This window comes from Orycteropus afer, unplaced genomic scaffold (assembly GCF_000298275.1).
Source record: "Orycteropus afer afer isolate SDZICR_OR568_19922 unplaced genomic scaffold, OryAfe1.0 scaffold00786, whole genome shotgun sequence".
Taxonomy (NCBI): Eukaryota; Metazoa; Chordata; class Mammalia; order Tubulidentata; family Orycteropodidae; genus Orycteropus; species Orycteropus afer.
Window position 1 is genome coordinate 204,751 of NW_006922373.1, and position 15,886 is coordinate 220,636.

The following is a 15,886-nucleotide window of genomic DNA, read 5'->3' on the forward strand; positions in this document are numbered from 1 at the left end:
GCCGCGCCCCCAGCCCCGCCTCCCGCCCGAGCAGTCGGGGGCGGGGCCAGAGTACTGGGCGGGGCCTGGAGGAAGTCCAGCCTGGAGCCCGGTCCCGGAGCAATGGAGTGACCTAAGAGGACCCTGCGGGTGTGGGGCGGGCCGAGCCGGGCTTATTTGACTTCCTTAAGGGTGCAGGCGGGGCGGAGTTGGGGAGAAGTTCTGAGGGGTAGGATCGGTGCGAGGCACGCGCGAGCTCAGGCCTTCTGCGTGCCCACGCGTGTACGCTAGTGTGCCAGTGCGGACACGTGCGGGGGCGGACATCCACTTCCCGAACGAGGGGGCACAACATCATAGGGGAAGGAGGGAGCCTTATCGGTTCTGTCTCCCTCCCCTACCCCCATATTCCGGAAAGGGGTCTTGGAGAAATCGGAGAGTCTGACTCCAACACACCCACTCCGATAGTGGTGACATCATAGCTTTCTGTTCCCATAGCGGCCTGGTCGGGGGTTGTGGTGACTTAACCTGCGGGCCTGGACTAGCAGGGAAGCCCGGAATGAGTTCCTCTTGCCAAGCGCTGGGTGGAAAGTTTTGGAGGAGCTGCGTCCTCTGGTGGATGCTTCGGGGAGACGGAAATGAAAAGAGGAAGATACAAAAACTGCCCAGACTCTTCAGGACTGGAATTGAACTCACAACCGCGGCTTCCAGCCAAACAACAGACAGGCATCTGGGGTGAACATTTACACCAGGTAGATACACTCCTTAGAATGATCAATTGTGGGAGAACAGAATGGCAAATGAATTTGCTCTGTAAACTTTCCCCAAATCACAATAAAAATTAAAAAAAGAAAAAAAGAAAGAAAAAGGCCCAGGGTGACAGCCTGGCTGGAGCCAGAACCACGCCTTACATGGCTCGATCGAGAGTTTAACAACACTTATACTACCTTTCTGCATAGTATCTTTTATCGTTTTAAAGTGCATCCTTATCCTCGATTTTATTTTGTGATGATATTAAAGCTTTATCACCATTTTATAGAAGGGAAAATTAAGGCACAGAGCATTACCAACCAAAATCAGATTTTGAAGGCCCAGTATCTATGCTCCCGCTGTGCCTCTGCAAAACCACACCGAATACGGTCTGGGTTACATACGGAGAGTCAGAGCCTGACCTACAACTTGATTGGGTTCAACGGTCCACAGGTTCCTCAAATCTGGTGTTAGTTAAGGTCTTGAGGTTGTCCTTCGGACTGCTCCTTTAATTATTTTTTAACCCGCAGAGGTTTATTATAATAAAATATTGCAGTCCACGTCACCCCAGAAGTGCCCTCCTGCGTGTCTGTTGCAGACTACCTCTGGTGCACTTTTCGCGCTCCCGAGGCCCCGGCAGCCGGGGCCCTGGCCCTTTAAGCTGGCACGCGAGGCCCCGCCCTTGGTCCCGCCCCCCGCCGCGCCCGGCCCGGCTAGCTCCGCGCAGGCAGCCGCAGTTCTTCCCGAAGCGCGCCCCGCCCTCCCCAGCTGTGCACCTAGGTCCAGCTGTGCACGCACTTCGGGAGTCCCAGCCATGTCTGCTGAGAGAGAGGCAGCAGAGGCGGCCACCGTGGTGGTGGCGGCCGAGACAGGGGCCGGGGAAGATGCTTCCTCGCAGCCCCCAAAAGCCGAGTCAGCGGGCGACTCCAAGCCGCCCGCTGCTCAGGAGGGGGCTGCCGCCGCCTCGCCGCCACCGATGCGCTGTCTGGTGCTCACCGGCTTCGGCGGCTACGACAAGGTGAAGCTGCAGAGCCGACCGGCCGCACCCCCGGCCCCTGGCCCCGGCCAGCTGACACTGCGCGTCCGAGCCTGCGGGCTCAACTTCGCTGACCTTATGGCCCGGCAGGGACTGTATGACCGACTGCCGCCGCTGCCTGTCACCCCGGGCATGGAGGGCGCGGGCGTCGTGACCGCCGTGGGTGAGGGAGTCACCGACCGCAAGGTGAGCGGGCCAGTCTAGGCCAGGGGCAGGGCGGCCGGGCAGGGTGAGCTGAGCAGGCTGCGAGGCAGGTGGGCGCGAATGGGCGGTGCCGGGGGTGTGGCAGGCTGGGGAGACTGTGGCCGGAACCTGGGTGAACGGGCGTGAGAAAGGGCCCTGTTTTGCCACTCCTGGAGAGATGGATCGCGGAGGGGAGAATGGAGTAATCTTCCCCTTCCCAACCATTTTAAACTGCGGCCACCGCCCAGAAGCGTGGAGGGGTGGGGGAGAAACAATAAGGCGCCTTGCGCATGCGCGTCCTGACCTTCACGCCCACCCCACCCCCCTTAGTAAAACCACACCTGTACCCTGACCGCCAAACACTCCCTGGGTAATTGTGGTCTGTGACCCTGAGTGACGGTGAGCGGCCCCTTTCCCCGAGGGAGCTGGAGGAGATGTGCAGTCGGGATTGGGCGGGGGCTCAGCGGCCATGCCAGAATCCGAGTCACATGCAGCCCCGTGGTCTGTGGGGGTGGGAGGCGGTCCCTCCCCGAACAGGCCAGAGAGACTGGACACACCCATCATGGGGGAGCGGGAGCCCTGCTCCCTGTCCCCCTGGCCCCCCCCCCCCCGCGGGCTTCCTCTGCCCGTCTGGCCTGGTGCGTGTGGGGGGATTGGGGCTCCAGATCTTTGTCTTGGACTGTCTCCAGTGACTGCAGTATCTCCTCCTCCCATTACTCACCCGGCGGCCCACGACCCCGTGGCTGGCCTTGGGAAGGTCCAGCGGAACCCGCCTTTGCCTTGCCCATAGAGGACCCTTGCCTCAGAAATCTGGCTGTGTCCATTTGGAATGGGGTGGGGAGGAGTGGCACCGTGAGCAGGTCGGCCCAGCTCTGCCGGTCTGTTTCTCGTTTCCATTTATCATTAATCTTGGCCACAACCTCGGGGACCGAAGAGTCCCAAATGACCGCCTTTTTGAGAGACCTGGGGTGAGGCCACTGCATTTCATTTTTTAGTTTTTTTAAGTCAGGCCCTTGCATGATAGGCCCGGCCGATGCGTCCTTCCTCGTTGCCCAGTGGCCAGACCCAGATACCAGAGCTGGGGTTCTTGGGTTTATTGTACATGCAAACAGCTTTTCCTTAAAGGGCTTCTCCCCAAATTCAGCTCTGCCCCACCCTTTCTACTGTCTTTTAAATAGCTCAGCTCTTGAGAAGTTGCTAAGAGGAATTTTTTTTTTTGGGGGGGGACTGTAGTCCATGTTCCTGCTGAAGGCCACCCACCTGACCTCCCCTCCCCACACTTTCCGCTTAGTAAATACAGGATATCCTGCCAAAGGCCTGAATCTGATGTAAGAGCCTGGATTCTGTGGGGAGGGGACATGGTCCAGCCCTGGGTTAAGCTGAGGAGAGGACATGAGCCAGGGTGAGACTTATTTTGGGTCAAATCTTGGCCCATCTGGCCATGCCTCCATCCTCACTCTCTCAGACCATTTTTGAGTCTCTTACGGGAGTCCTGGGGATCCATTCCCTAGACCTCATCTTCAGGCCAGGACTGGAAAGGTTCCAGCCCTCTTTGGGTGGAGTATGGAGGTTTGAGGACATGAAAAAGAAAGAGTTCCATACCCCTTCCCCATGAATCCTAAGTCTCATTACTATACAGAATTCCCATCATGCCTGGCAAGGGCCAAGCAGACCCAGATTGACCCAGAACAGCACCCACACCTCCCTCCACAGGCTGTTCAGAGAGCAAGAAGCCTGTCTGTCTTCTGAGATTCCTATTCCTTGCCCTTCCCTGGACCCCACTTGCTAAGCTGGAGGCAAAGGCTCTGTTATTTTTGCCCCTGACATGCAGGTAGCTAGTGGGTAGGAGTGTACAGCTCTCCTCAGCCACCTTGCCTTCTCTGGGGGAAGGTGTTTATTTGGCCCCAGTGCTGCTAACTTCTTTTTAGGTGACCATCCCCAGTCCTCAACTCACAGACTCTTACCCGCACTTTGGTTGTGGCCTTACCACATACCCTCTCTGCCTTCAGTTGTTGGATTCTGTGTTCTTCCTTGGTGTTATCACATTACCAAGCACTTAGTATCTGCCAGATATTGTGCTAAATCCATTAAATGATTATCTTTTTAATTAAATCATCATAACTGCTCTAATTTACAAATGAGGAAACTGGAGCTCAGAAAGGTTAGGTAATTTAAATTTGCCTTAAGGTCATGTTGTTGTTGTTGTTATTTGCTGTCAGTCGGCCCCAACTCATAGCGACCCCTCCTTGGGTTTCCGAGGCAGTATCACTACGGTCATATCACAGGTAAATAAATGGTGTTTTCTCTTTTTCTTTTAATAATTTTTATTGTGATTTGGGTGAAAGTTTACAGAGCAAATTCATTTTCCATACAGCAGTTCATACACATTTTGTTTCATGACACTGACTGCAATTCCCCACAGGGAGCCCATTTTTGAACTGAGGAGTTTGACCTCAGTATTTCTTCATGCTGCTAACTGTAAGCTCTTCATGTTCAGGGATCTTACACAATAAGCTCTATAAAACGGAGATAAGGATAGTATCTACCTCAAAGAGCTGGTGTAAGGATTAAAGGAACATTTACATATGTTAGGTGCCACTGAGTTGGTTCCAACTCACAGTGACCCTGTGTACAACGGAATGAAATACTGCTCCGTCTTGCACCATCCTCACAATCTTTGCCATGCTTGAGCCCATCAGCACAGCTAGTGTGTCAGTCCACCTCATTGAGGTCTTCACCTTTTTCACTCACCCTCTATTTTGCCAAGCATGATATCCTTCTCCAGACACTGGTCCCTTCTGACAATATGACCAAAGAACAAGGGACAAAGTCTGGCCATTCTTGCTTCTAAGGAGCATTCCGGCTGTACTTCCTTCAAGACAGATTTGTTGGTTCTTCTACAAGTCCATGGTGTGTTCAGTATTCTTCACCAACACCACAATTCAAATGCATCAATTCTTCTGCAGTCTTCCTTATTCATTGTCCAGCTTTCAAATGCTTATGAGGTGATTGAAAATACCATGGCTTGGGTCAGGTGCACCTTAGTCTACAAAATGACATCTTTGCTCTGTAACACTTTAAAAAGGTCTTTTGCATAAGTCTTCTGATTGATGGAGTACTGTTTCCATGGGCACTGATTGTAGATCCAAGTAAAATTAAATCCTTGACAACTTGTCTTTTCCCCATTAACATATAAAGCACTTAAAATAGGGTTTGGCCCTTGATAAGTTATATTTGTTGTTTATTTATTATTATTACTATGAGTATGGCTGCTGCTTTTACTGTAACTTCATTGCCAAGAAGAGGACCTTGTAGCTAGTGGAAGGTCAGTGAATCCTCTGAGTGAATGAATGACTGAATCATGTTCTTCTTCCATTCCTCAAGGAAGGGGACCGGGTGATGGTATTGATCCGGTCGGGGATGTGGCAGGAGGAGGTGACTGTCCCCTCAACCCAGACCTTCCTCATGCCTGAGGCCATGACCTTTGAGGAAGCTGCTGCCTTGCTGGTCAATTACATCACAGCCTACATGATTCTCTTTGACTTCGGCAATCTGCGACCTGGCCACAGCGTCTTGGTACACATGGCCGCAGGTGACAGGCCCCTTCGCTTTATCTTCCCTCCTCATCCCACCCAGATTTCCTTCTAGGCCCCTTTTCTGCAGCCTGCCCTGACTGTCGTCATGGCAACACCAGTCTGCTTTGGTCTGTGGCACCCAGAGGCCTCTGCAGTGCTGTTGCCATGGTAACACTCAGGCACCAGGTCCAGCCTAGTGTGCTGTCCATGTCAACATGCCCTCACCCAGCACCCCATCCTCTCTACCCACACCCTGTCTCCAATTCTCAAATCATGGAAATTGGGTGTGGGGTTAGTGGGGAAAGCCCCAACCAAAATGAGACAAGATGAGGGTTATGGACCAGGCCCTAGAGAGGCTAGCATGAGTGGTAGCAGGCAGCCCCATATCTTCATCATGGCTGTTTCCACAGGGGGTGTTGGTATGGCAGCTTTGCAGCTGTGCCGTACGGTGGAGAACGTGACTGTATTCGGAACAGCCTCGGCCAGCAAGCACGAGGTACTAAAGGAGAATGGGGTCACACACTCCATCGACTATCACACGAGTGACTATGTGGATGAAATCAAGAAGGTCTCTCCTAAAGGTGGGGATTGGGGCATGGGAGGGGTATAGGATGTGGGAGACACAGAGGGGTCACTAAGACCTGTAGATCCTAAAGCTGTTCCTGGCTCTCCTGACTCTGGCAGGTGTGGATATCGTCATGGACCCCCTGGGTGGGTCAGACACCGCTAAGGGCTACAACCTCCTCAAACCCATGGGCAAAGTCATCACCTATGGTGAGTTAGTGGGCTGGGGGAAGGACAGGGGATGTTAGAGGAAGGAGGGCGGGTCTGAGAGGTGGGATTCAGGGCTCCAGGGCTTTCAAATGAGAGAAAGGACAGGACATTTGGTGCTCTGTAGAGAGAATCAGGGTTGAGAATGTCCCCGTATGTTGGCATTTAGATTGCTACCTTCTGGGTGCTACTGTCCTTACCTTTCAGCAGTTTCTCATGTCAATTACAGTGAATTCTCAGTGTTCCCTTTGTGCTCCTCTGTGGGGACTGTTCTTGATGCAAAACCAACCAGTCTGCTTTCCTCTTGACTTACTGTGGGCTTCTTGGGCAAGCTGTGTTTTTATTTAAATGATTGCACACACAAAATAAGTAAAGATTAGAGCAGTGTTTGAGTCAGTTTGGCCTGGTGGCTCGCAGGTTGAGGTGGATAATGTCCTCTCTGGAACTGGTGTGGATAATTGCAAGGGGACAACAGCGGGCAGATGATGGCTGCAAATATGCTGGGATGTGCCCAGCACCTGGCTTCACTGGCTGTGCCTTGTCCCTCAGGAATGGCCAACATGCTAACGGGCCCCAAGCGGAATCTGATGGCCCTGGCCCGCACCTGGTGGAATCAGTTCAGCGTGACGGCCCTGCAGCTGCTGCAGGCCAATCGGGCTGTGTGTGGCTTCCACCTGGGCTACCTGGAGGGCGAGGTGGAGCTGGTCAGTAGTGTGGTGGCCCGCCTGCTGGCTCTGTACAACCAGGGCCGCATCAAGCCCCACATCGACTCGGTCTGGCCCTTTGAGAAGGTGAGTGGATGGCTTCTCAGGGAGGGTCTGGGTATAGGACTCCTAAGGTTGGGGGTCCCAGGAGGTGGATTCCTGGGGAAGAAGAGGACAGACTGGGCTGGCTATTGTGAAGTAGGGGTTGGATGGCTTTGGGAGCAGAGTCTTCTTCTCACCCCTCCAGGTGGCTGATGCCATGAAGCAGATGCAGGAGAAGAGGAATGTGGGCAAAGTCCTCCTGGTGCCCGGACCAGAGAAGGAGAACTAGGGCAAGGGTCTGGGGGACCCTTAGGACCCAGGAAGGAAGAAGTTGGGAAGTCACATTCTGTGGACCACCAGTCTCCAGTCTCGCCTTTCATCCTGTCATAACGCTCTGCCCTCCCTCCCCCGAAGGTCTTCTTGGTGATGACCTCTTCCCTGCTCTTTCTCTTTAGTCAGGGCTCCCCCCTCCCCACTTCCTACCCTCTGAAGAGGTTGGAAGTGATTACTTGGATGTCTGGGCCCTGCCAAGGGGACAGGGAAGGTCAGGGAGAGGCTGGGTGCTTCCTGCCCCCCACCCTTTCCCCGGCTTGCTGTGCTGCTTTTGTGCCAAGGTTAGCCAGTCCCCACCCCCCGTCCTGTTCTGTGTGCTGTGTGCTTCCGCCCTGGCCTCAGCTCTCTCCTGCCCCTGCCCCACCACCTCCCCAAAGAATCGAAATGTCAGCTCAGGATACGGGGGCCAGTCTGTGTGAGTCCTGCATGTACTCGTCTCTCCCCAGTATCCCTTCACCCCCAGGCCAACCAGCGCCCACCTCTGAACTCTCGCATGGCCTCTTCTCTGTACCCAACTTTGAAGCACAACTGGGCTCTTCCCACCTCTAGGTTTTCTGCCACTCCTAGCCAAGGCTGCCTCTTACAACAAGGGCGGGAATCACACCTCCTCCCCTAGGTCATGACTCTGTGGGAGGAATAGAGATGCCCCCACACCCCTCACTGAGTTCTCTGGATCTGTTCTCAGTGCCTTAGCAACGGAAAACCTGTGCTTGTATCTGTGTGTGTGGGGGAGTCCCTGTCCTCACCTCCTTCTCCATGCCTGTACTCCTGGTGCCTTCTCTTTTTGGTGGAGCTGGGGTTTCCCCAACGCCCACCATTGCCAAAAATCTGTGTATGTGCCAGTGGGTGGGTGGGGGCTAGCCATAGTCTCCTGGGCTCAGGCCACGTCCTGTCTCTGGGGCTGTCAGTTCTCTATTGGTGGTTGAGGAGCAGAAGAGGTGGGGGACGGTTTCTCAGCCTTGCATATAAGTGTGGCATTTACCAGCCAGGGCTTTGAGAGGTAGTGCTGTCTGTGTCTTGTTCTGGGACCAAAGTAAAAATCAAAGCACATTCCCCTTGCTGTCAAGGGAGGCCACCTTCTCAAGACAAGGAGGCATCTTTTTCAACTTAGCCCCAAACTTTGTTTACATGGGTGGGGAGTTGGCACTGGGAGGGAACAGCGGGGAGGGGTAGGACCTGGGCCGCTGGAGCCAAAGCGGGAACTTCTTGGGGCAGGGGTGTAACCCCACTATCCAAGCTGGGGTTAGGGAGAGTCACTGTCCCAGCCGTTGCCAATGGGAGGTGTGTGTGGGGGGGTAGAGGCCTGAACATGTGAAGTGCGATTTCTGCTTTAGTGTACCCCACCCCATTACCACAGCTGCCTTTGTGTTTGTGTCAATAAAAAGCCAAACCCTGGTCCTGAATGTTGCCTCTGAGAAAGGAAGGAAAGGTGAGCGTGTAGAGGCCAGTGCTGATAGCAGGCTTCTGGCCTCCCCCAGCCTCCCTTCCAGGCCCAAATCAGATTTCCTTTCATGACATGAAATGAGGAAGAACATTGTGCCACGAGGCAGTTTTACTGTTTCTGGGCAGTGTTGCGCAACTTCTAATCCCTGTCCCCTGTGATGAGCATAAAGATCTCTCTCTTCCACATACCCACCCTCAGCTCAGTTTGAGAACATTGGCAGAGGGGGTGAGGGGTGAGGAGAAGGACAGTCCCCTAGCCGGACTCAGAGGTGAAGACCACCAGGCCCTGCTGTCCAGGGGGCACGACTGTCAAGGCCTCCACCTCCCCGCCCCCACGGGTAGGCTTCTGGAAGTGGATCTCCAGGACATCGTGCAGCTCCGGGCCGTCCAGGATGTCAGGGATGTTGAGCACCACCACTGAACGGGGCACTGGCTGGAAGCAGATCTGGGGAAAGAGCCGAGAGATGGGCAAAGGCCCATGGGAGTGAGAGAGGCAGAGGTCCAGGTGGGCGGCAACCCCGTGGTCCATATAGGAGGAGTCTGGAGGCTGGACAAGCTGGCAGTGAGGAGGTCAGTGGGGGTTAGGGGACTCTGATCGCTCCCTGGCCCAGGCCCCATTCTCTACCCTCTGTTGCTTACCTCAGCTTTCTGGATCTTCCCACTCATGTAGGGAGAGACTCTTAGAAGGAACTGCCGCCCACCCAGTGGCACTTTGAACTGGCCAATCTGGCACAGGCGGTGGGCCACTGTGGGGACAGGGAGGGAGTGGAGCTCTAGCATCAAAGGCCCCTCCTCTCCCATGACCCAATGCATGCTGTACCTTAATCTCCCCTCCAGGAGGCCCTGCTGGGTCCTTACCTTCATCTTTGGTGAAGCCCAGCATCACACCGCCTTGCAGCAGTTCCCGAATCTCCACGTCACCACCCCCGTTGCTGGCCTTGCCAAAGAAGATCTCCAGCTTGTCCAGTAGCTGCTCCTCACTCAGCTTGAGCCCTGCAGGAAACCCACTGACCAGCACCCTCCGGCCACTAGTCTGACTGGACACCTAGGGGGAGACAGGCAGGAGTGGGCCCAGGCACAGGCCTGCTGCCTCATGCCCAGGTGCATGGCACCCACACACATCCCAGGAGCCTGCCATTCTGTCACCTGGATGGCGGTCACCGTGGGCAGCACCAAGGGCTGGACCTGCACCCGCAGCCGGCACTCTTCCAGGTTGATCTTATGCTCCTTTTGCTGCAGCACCTGCTCAGCCACTGGGTGGGGGGAGGAGGGTCAGTACTGGAGAGCCTCCCAGCCCTTGGCCTGAGGCTTCCCCAACGCCACCCCAAAGCTCACCCTTAGGGTCATCAAAGGTAACCAGAGCAGAGCCTCCAGGCAGAGGGCAGCAGATGCGCAGATTGGAAAGCGAAGTCTTGGGCACTTCCCTGCCCTGAGTGTGGCCTCTAAATACCAGAGGGAACTCAGGCACTGGAAATGGGACCTGGAGTTGGGAGAGGGGAGGCCGATGCAGCCTAAAGGGTGGGAGAGCTCCACTCCCTCCCAGGAGGACAGCACTCCATTTGACTGATGCTGAGTGCCAGAGCTTACTATATTTACAAGGAGAACTGGATGAATGCAGGTCAGGCACCATGCTGGGCACTCACACATACATATAAGGTCTTAGTTTGTCCTCACACAAGCCTGGGAGGTAGGGATCCACTTTACAGATGGGAAGACTGAGGATCCAACAGTTCAAGTAACATACTTGAGGTCACACACCAAAGAAGTGTCAGAGCCAGAAGTGAAACTAAGAACTCCCCAATTTCCAGCTCTTTCTACCAGGCTTCACCCCTCCCACCTTACTTTGACTTGAGGGGAAATCCTAGACTCCTTTTTCAGCTGTTGCAGCTCCTGAAACCTCTTCTTTAGTCTGGCTTGCTCCTCCAGAAGGCAATGGATGTCCTATGGGGACAGAGGCAACCAACCAGTGGCGTCACTAGAGGTGGTGTCACACTGCACCCACCCCCCACACAGACCTCCTCTTGTACTGGCGCTTAAAGAATTCCCAGTAATGTTTATTATCAATTTTAATCCTAGAATAATATAAATATAGCTGCAAATTGCTTAAATATAGCATTTCTTAGATTATATGAATCTATCAATAAAATTGTACAATCTTTCTACATTGAATTACATTATTAGTTACAACATTATTCATAACTGAGCAGAAGCCTTTTGTGGTTTTTCTCCTTTTCCTTTAATGATTATTTCATTCACAATAAAGTTACTGACACAAATTCATAAATGCTAATTACACACCATTGTAGCTGAAACACCAGAAAATGTGACAAAATCAGCAACTATAAAAACACCAGCAGCAATGAACAGCAGCTTGTTGCAGAGCGTGCAGATGAAACCACATGATTTGAAGCATCATTGTAACTGGGTAATGACAGCTCTGGTCAGAGCACATTAGAAGGTTCAAAAAGTCAGCCAGCATAGCGTTTTAGCCTTGTTGGTATATTGATATAATAAGTGGGGCTTAGGAAAAATGTTTTTGTTGTTACAACTACAAGGGTATTTTTATTTAAAAAATAATAGGTTTCTCCTGAAACCTGCACAAAAATGTTATAGACTGTCATTTTGGGTGACTGACAGCTGCATCACCCAGTGTGGTCCACACCTCCTACATCTCCATAGTTACGCCACTGGGACCAGACAGACATCTACCTACCTTTCCAGAGACTGAACAAGCCCAGGGGAATGCAACCCTATTCTGGACACTCCAGAAGCAGAGCTGACGCCCAGCCCAACAACCACCCCTCCCCTTTCCCCTGGCCTGGCTGGTCCTGACCCACATTACCCAGGGCTTGGCTGGCCACACCTCAGTCACTCTCGGAAGAGCGCAGTCTTTGCAGCAGCCTTGGCTGGTTCATTACTACAGATCTATAATTTAACAAGCACCAGCTGATCCCCTGCTATGAGGTGCTGGGCACTGAGCTAGGCAGGGTAGGAGGCACATGGCAGTGGAAGACAACTGCATGATCACATGACTGACTATGGAGTGCAGTGGAAGTCTGCAGGAGGGACAGACTAGCAGGGGCCAGCACAAGGCAGGCTTAGATGGAGAGGAGCAGGGGCTTAGATTCGCAAATGTTACATTTAAGCACTTTCTATATGCCTGTCTGAGGCATTAGTAGTTCACTGGTAGAATTCTCCCTTCCCACTGGGAAACCCAGTTCAATTCCTGGCCGATGCACCTTAAGCAAAACCACCACCCATCTGTCAGTGGAAGCTTGAATGTTGCCATGATGCTGTTTCCGTGGAGTCTCCAGGCTAAGAAAGACTAAGCCTGGTGATCTACTTCCAAAAATCAATGGATGAAATCCCTGTGGGTCACAATGGAACCACACAGCCGGTCACGGGGATGGCGCAGGACCGGGCTGCGTTTAGTTCCATTGCGCGTGGGGTCACCATGGGTCAGAGCCGACTCCACCACAGTTAACAACGTGTGTCAGGTGCTGTGCTAAACTCGTTGTATTGAGTCTACCATTCCATCCTCACTGCAGTCTTAGGAAATAAATACCATTCTTAACTTTATTTTACAGAGGAGAAAACTGAAGGTCAGAGACATTAAATGACTTGTGCAAAGTCATTCAGCCCCAGGCAGTCTGACTGCCAGCCCTCACCCTGTTAACCTTTGTGCTTTACAGTGAGGAAATCAAGCCCTGAGACCAGGTTTGCTGGTCTGATAGAGCCTGTTGGAACCCCTGAGACTATGGCCCCTAGTTGCCCTTCAGGTCTGGAACTGAACCCACTCCTGTGGCTTCCAGCCAAACAAAAGAGCTGAACATATGAGCTGAACATTTACATTAGGTAGATACATTCCTTGGAGAGATCAATCATGGGAGAATAGAAGGGCTGTGTCTGCACAGGGACATAGCTCAGGGGGCAGGAGTGCAAGGAGCCAAGGACACAGGGAAGAAGTAACTATGGGGAGGAAGAGGAAGGGAAGCTGTTACATTGTGGGAAATTGTAGTCAATGTCATGAGACAAAGTGTGTGTGAACTGCTGTATGGAAAGTGAATTTGCTCTGTAAACTTTCACCCAAATCACAATTTTAAAAAAAAAGGAAGAAAAAGAAAATTAAAAAAGAAAGAAAGAAATCAAGCCCTGAGCAGGGAAGTTGTCTCCCAACTTGTCCCCTGACTGCTACCCTTCCACTGCACCAAGTGGCCTCTTAGGCTGCGTGTGATTTGGAATGGGTCCAGAGAGATAGATGATACCATAGTCAGGGGAAGGCCACTAGGAATACAAATAAATGCACTTTTGTTTGTGGGATGGAGCAGACAACAAAGTTTACAGTGTGTGCTGGGAGTGTCTTACTATCTACTGCTGTGGTAACAGGAATATCCCAAGTGGGTGGCTCTAACAAACAGAAATTTATTCTCTCACAGTTTAGGAGGCTGGAAGTCTGAATTCGGGGCACCAGCTCTGGGGGAAGGCTTTCTCTCTCTGTCAGCTCTAGGGAAAGTCCTTATCGCTTCGGCTCCTGGGCCATCTTCATATGGTATGGCATCTCCCACCATCTCTGCTCAGCTCTTAAGAGACTGACTCAAGGTACACCCTACACTACTGTGGTCTCATCAACATGACAAAGAAAACCATTCCCAGATGGGATTATAACTACAGGCATAAGAGGTTAGGATTCATAACACATTTTTTTTGGGGATACAAGTCAATCCATAACTGGAAGACTGATAAATAATGTCGACTCAGTGAAGTGTGTGCTCTTTTGAGAAGATAAAACTGCCTGGTCATCTTTCTTTCTGTCCCCACCGTCTAGCAGAGTCCCTGGTACAGAACAGGTATTCAGTAAATGTATGTTGTATGAATGAATAACAGGATAGGAGCAGATTGTAAACAGCCTTAAAATCCAGTGTAAGGTAGGTCTATTTTAGGCAGAGGAAAACTAGAGCTTGCCCAAATGATGCTGAAGCCAGCATGAGTAGTGAGAAAGGTACCTAGTTATTTATCCTTCTGTAAATCAAGGGTTGCAAACTCAATGCTTTAAGGGGCCAGTTAGATGACATCAAGGCATCATAGGAGCCGGTGTAGCACAACAGGGAGCAGAGGGCCCTTTGACAAAAGGGAGAGTGTATGTCACCACTTCATAAAGTAGGTAACCTCTTCTCAGCTGTAACCAAGAGTTTCCACATGGGCATGTGGTCCCAGCATTTCTAAAGGAAATCAGAAATCTGGATTTTTATTTTAAGAAGATGGCTTAATTTGGGGGAGGAAGTAAGAAGTGTGCTGTTACACTGGGGGAATTGCAACTAATGTTATGAAACAAAACATGTAATACTGTTGAATGGAAAACTGTTGTTATGTGTCATGGAGTCAGACCTGACTCACAGTGACCCCTCCCGAGGCAGTATCACTACTGAAGTGGATTGCCCAACCTTCCTTCTGAGGAGTGGCTGGTGGGTTTGAACCACCAGCCTTCTGATTAGCAGTCAAGCACCTTAGGCACTACGCTACCAGAGCTCCTGCCTTGAGCATAGTGCTCTTATAAAGAATTATCCTTATGAGCTGAATCTGACAACAATTAACCTAAAGCACAGATGAGGACTTTAAGGGGTGGAGAGCCTACATTAATGTGATAAAACAATGTGAGTAGAGATGATGAGAACAATATGCAACAAGGTTATTGAACTACACATGGAGAAATTGTGAATGGATGGATATTTAGGTATGTATATTGCCACCAAAAATAAAGCTTTTTTTTTTTTTTTTTAAAAAAAAGAAAACAAAAAGAAAGTGTGGATTTAATATAATAGGAAATGAGATATTCATGCAGATTTCTGAAGGGGGTGCTGTGTGTGTGAAGTGATGGGCATGGTGTTAAAAAAGACCAGCGGTGATGGCTGGGGAAACTGGATGGTGACCCCAGAACAAGGGAAACCACCCCCAGACTCCAGGATTCCAATTGCAAGGGATGTGACAGGAGCTGGCTTGGGCCTCTGGCAGTGGGCACAGAAGGAGCCTTGGGCAGATGAGCACATTCCACAAGGAAAAGCCTTGTGGACGTTTGTGTCAAGGAGACAAAAAGAAAGAAAGATGAAGCCAGGTTTCAGACATGGGTGTGCTAGAGTTTGGACTAAGGCCACTGACCCAGCAGGCAAGGAAGAGAGCTAGTAGTTACTGAGGGATGCTACGTGCCAAGCACAGTTGGACTCCACTTCATGGAAGAATCACAAAACTACATCCTGTGCCCAACTCCCTGAAACTTTTCAAAGGACCTCTAGGAACAACACAGGCTAACTGCAGGCACTTACTTGTATTTAACTATGCATACTGTAACATGGACCCCAGCAAGCCAACATTATCTTGTTCTCAACTGAAAAACACTGTGATCTATTCTATATTAAGCTCATTGAGAGACTAAATTTTGGATGCTTTAGGAGTGAGTTAATGCATATAAGCTTAATTTTGACTATGTACATTCTTCTCCCTTACTTGCTGAGTTTAGAATCTAACTGGAACCACAGCATAAAATCTTATGTAACTGATGCTCATCATGGGAGTTCAGGGAGGCAGTTAACCGTAAGTTAACAGCACAAACTTGACGAAGCTTCTTGGGCTTCCATCCCTGCACTCTTACAGGACCATGGGGAAGTTATTTCACTCTCTGTACCTTGATTCCCTCATCTGTAAAATGGGTATAACAGGATTTTTCACCTGTAATCTCACTTGGAATAGTGTGCCTGGCACATAGTAGGGGCTATATTAAACATTTTTTATTTTAATAATCTTCATAAGGAGGTCTGGTGACATAATGGGTATTTGGCTGCTAACCAGAAGGTCAATGGTTCAAACCCACCAGCTGCTGCTTGGGAGGAAGATGGGGCGATCTACTTCCATAAAGATGTGCAGCCTTGGAAACTCAACGGGGGTTGCTATGAGTTGGAATCAACTAGATGGCAGTGAGTATGAGCTCATTTTATAGATGAGGAATTTGAGATTCATCAGGGTTAAACAACGGCCTTAAGTCAAACCTGTCTTTTTATCTGTAAAGCCCACTTGATTTTTTT

At 51.2% G+C, this 15,886-nt stretch overlaps 2 protein-coding genes across 2 annotated transcripts; one reads left to right on the forward strand and one right to left on the reverse strand.

Annotated features, from left to right (window-relative positions):
* Positions 1 to 1,510: 1,510 nt before the first annotated feature.
* On the forward strand, positions 1,511 to 7,326 carry VAT1 (vesicle amine transport 1). The gene is made up of 6 exons (XM_007957726.2): positions 1,511 to 1,948; positions 5,330 to 5,537; positions 5,931 to 6,101; positions 6,205 to 6,294; positions 6,841 to 7,082; positions 7,243 to 7,326. The coding sequence occupies exons 1-6, from the start codon at positions 1,541 to 1,543 to the stop codon at positions 7,324 to 7,326; spliced, it is 1,203 nt and encodes a 400-aa protein (XP_007955917.1). The 5' UTR covers positions 1,511 to 1,540.
* A 1,740-nt stretch (positions 7,327 to 9,066) lies between these two features.
* On the reverse strand, positions 9,067 to 12,251 carry IFI35 (interferon induced protein 35). The gene is made up of 7 exons (XM_007957763.1): positions 12,216 to 12,251; positions 10,656 to 10,754; positions 10,149 to 10,293; positions 9,960 to 10,066; positions 9,672 to 9,858; positions 9,453 to 9,559; positions 9,067 to 9,258 (listed from the first exon to the last, which is right to left on the reverse strand). Exons 1-7 carry the CDS (start codon positions 12,249 to 12,251, stop codon positions 9,067 to 9,069), a joined length of 873 nt encoding a protein of 290 aa, XP_007955954.1.
* Positions 12,252 to 15,886: the final 3,635 nt, after the last annotated feature.

Bases quoted from the DNA above. Each gene is read 5' to 3' on its own strand.
- VAT1 (XM_007957726.2), top strand. From the start codon at position 1,541: ATGTCTGCTGAGAGAGAGGCAGCAGAGGCGGCCACCGTGGTGGTGGCG. The intron at 6,295-6,840 runs GTGAGTTAGTGG...CTTGTCCCTCAG, and splicing joins GGGCAAAGTCATCACCTATG to GAATGGCCAACATGCTAACG. The intron at 7,083-7,242 runs GTGAGTGGATGG...TCACCCCTCCAG, and splicing joins CGGTCTGGCCCTTTGAGAAG to GTGGCTGATGCCATGAAGCA.
- IFI35 (XM_007957763.1), bottom strand. From the start codon at position 12,251: ATGGAACTAAACGCAGCCCGGTCCTGCGCCATCCCC. The intron at 10,294-10,655 runs GTAAGGTGGGAG...TCCCAACTCCAG, and splicing joins GGATTTCCCCTCAAGTCAAA to GTCCCATTTCCAGTGCCTGA. The intron at 9,259-9,452 runs GTAAGCAACAGA...CTCTTTCCCCAG, and splicing joins GGAAGATCCAGAAAGCTGAG to ATCTGCTTCCAGCCAGTGCC.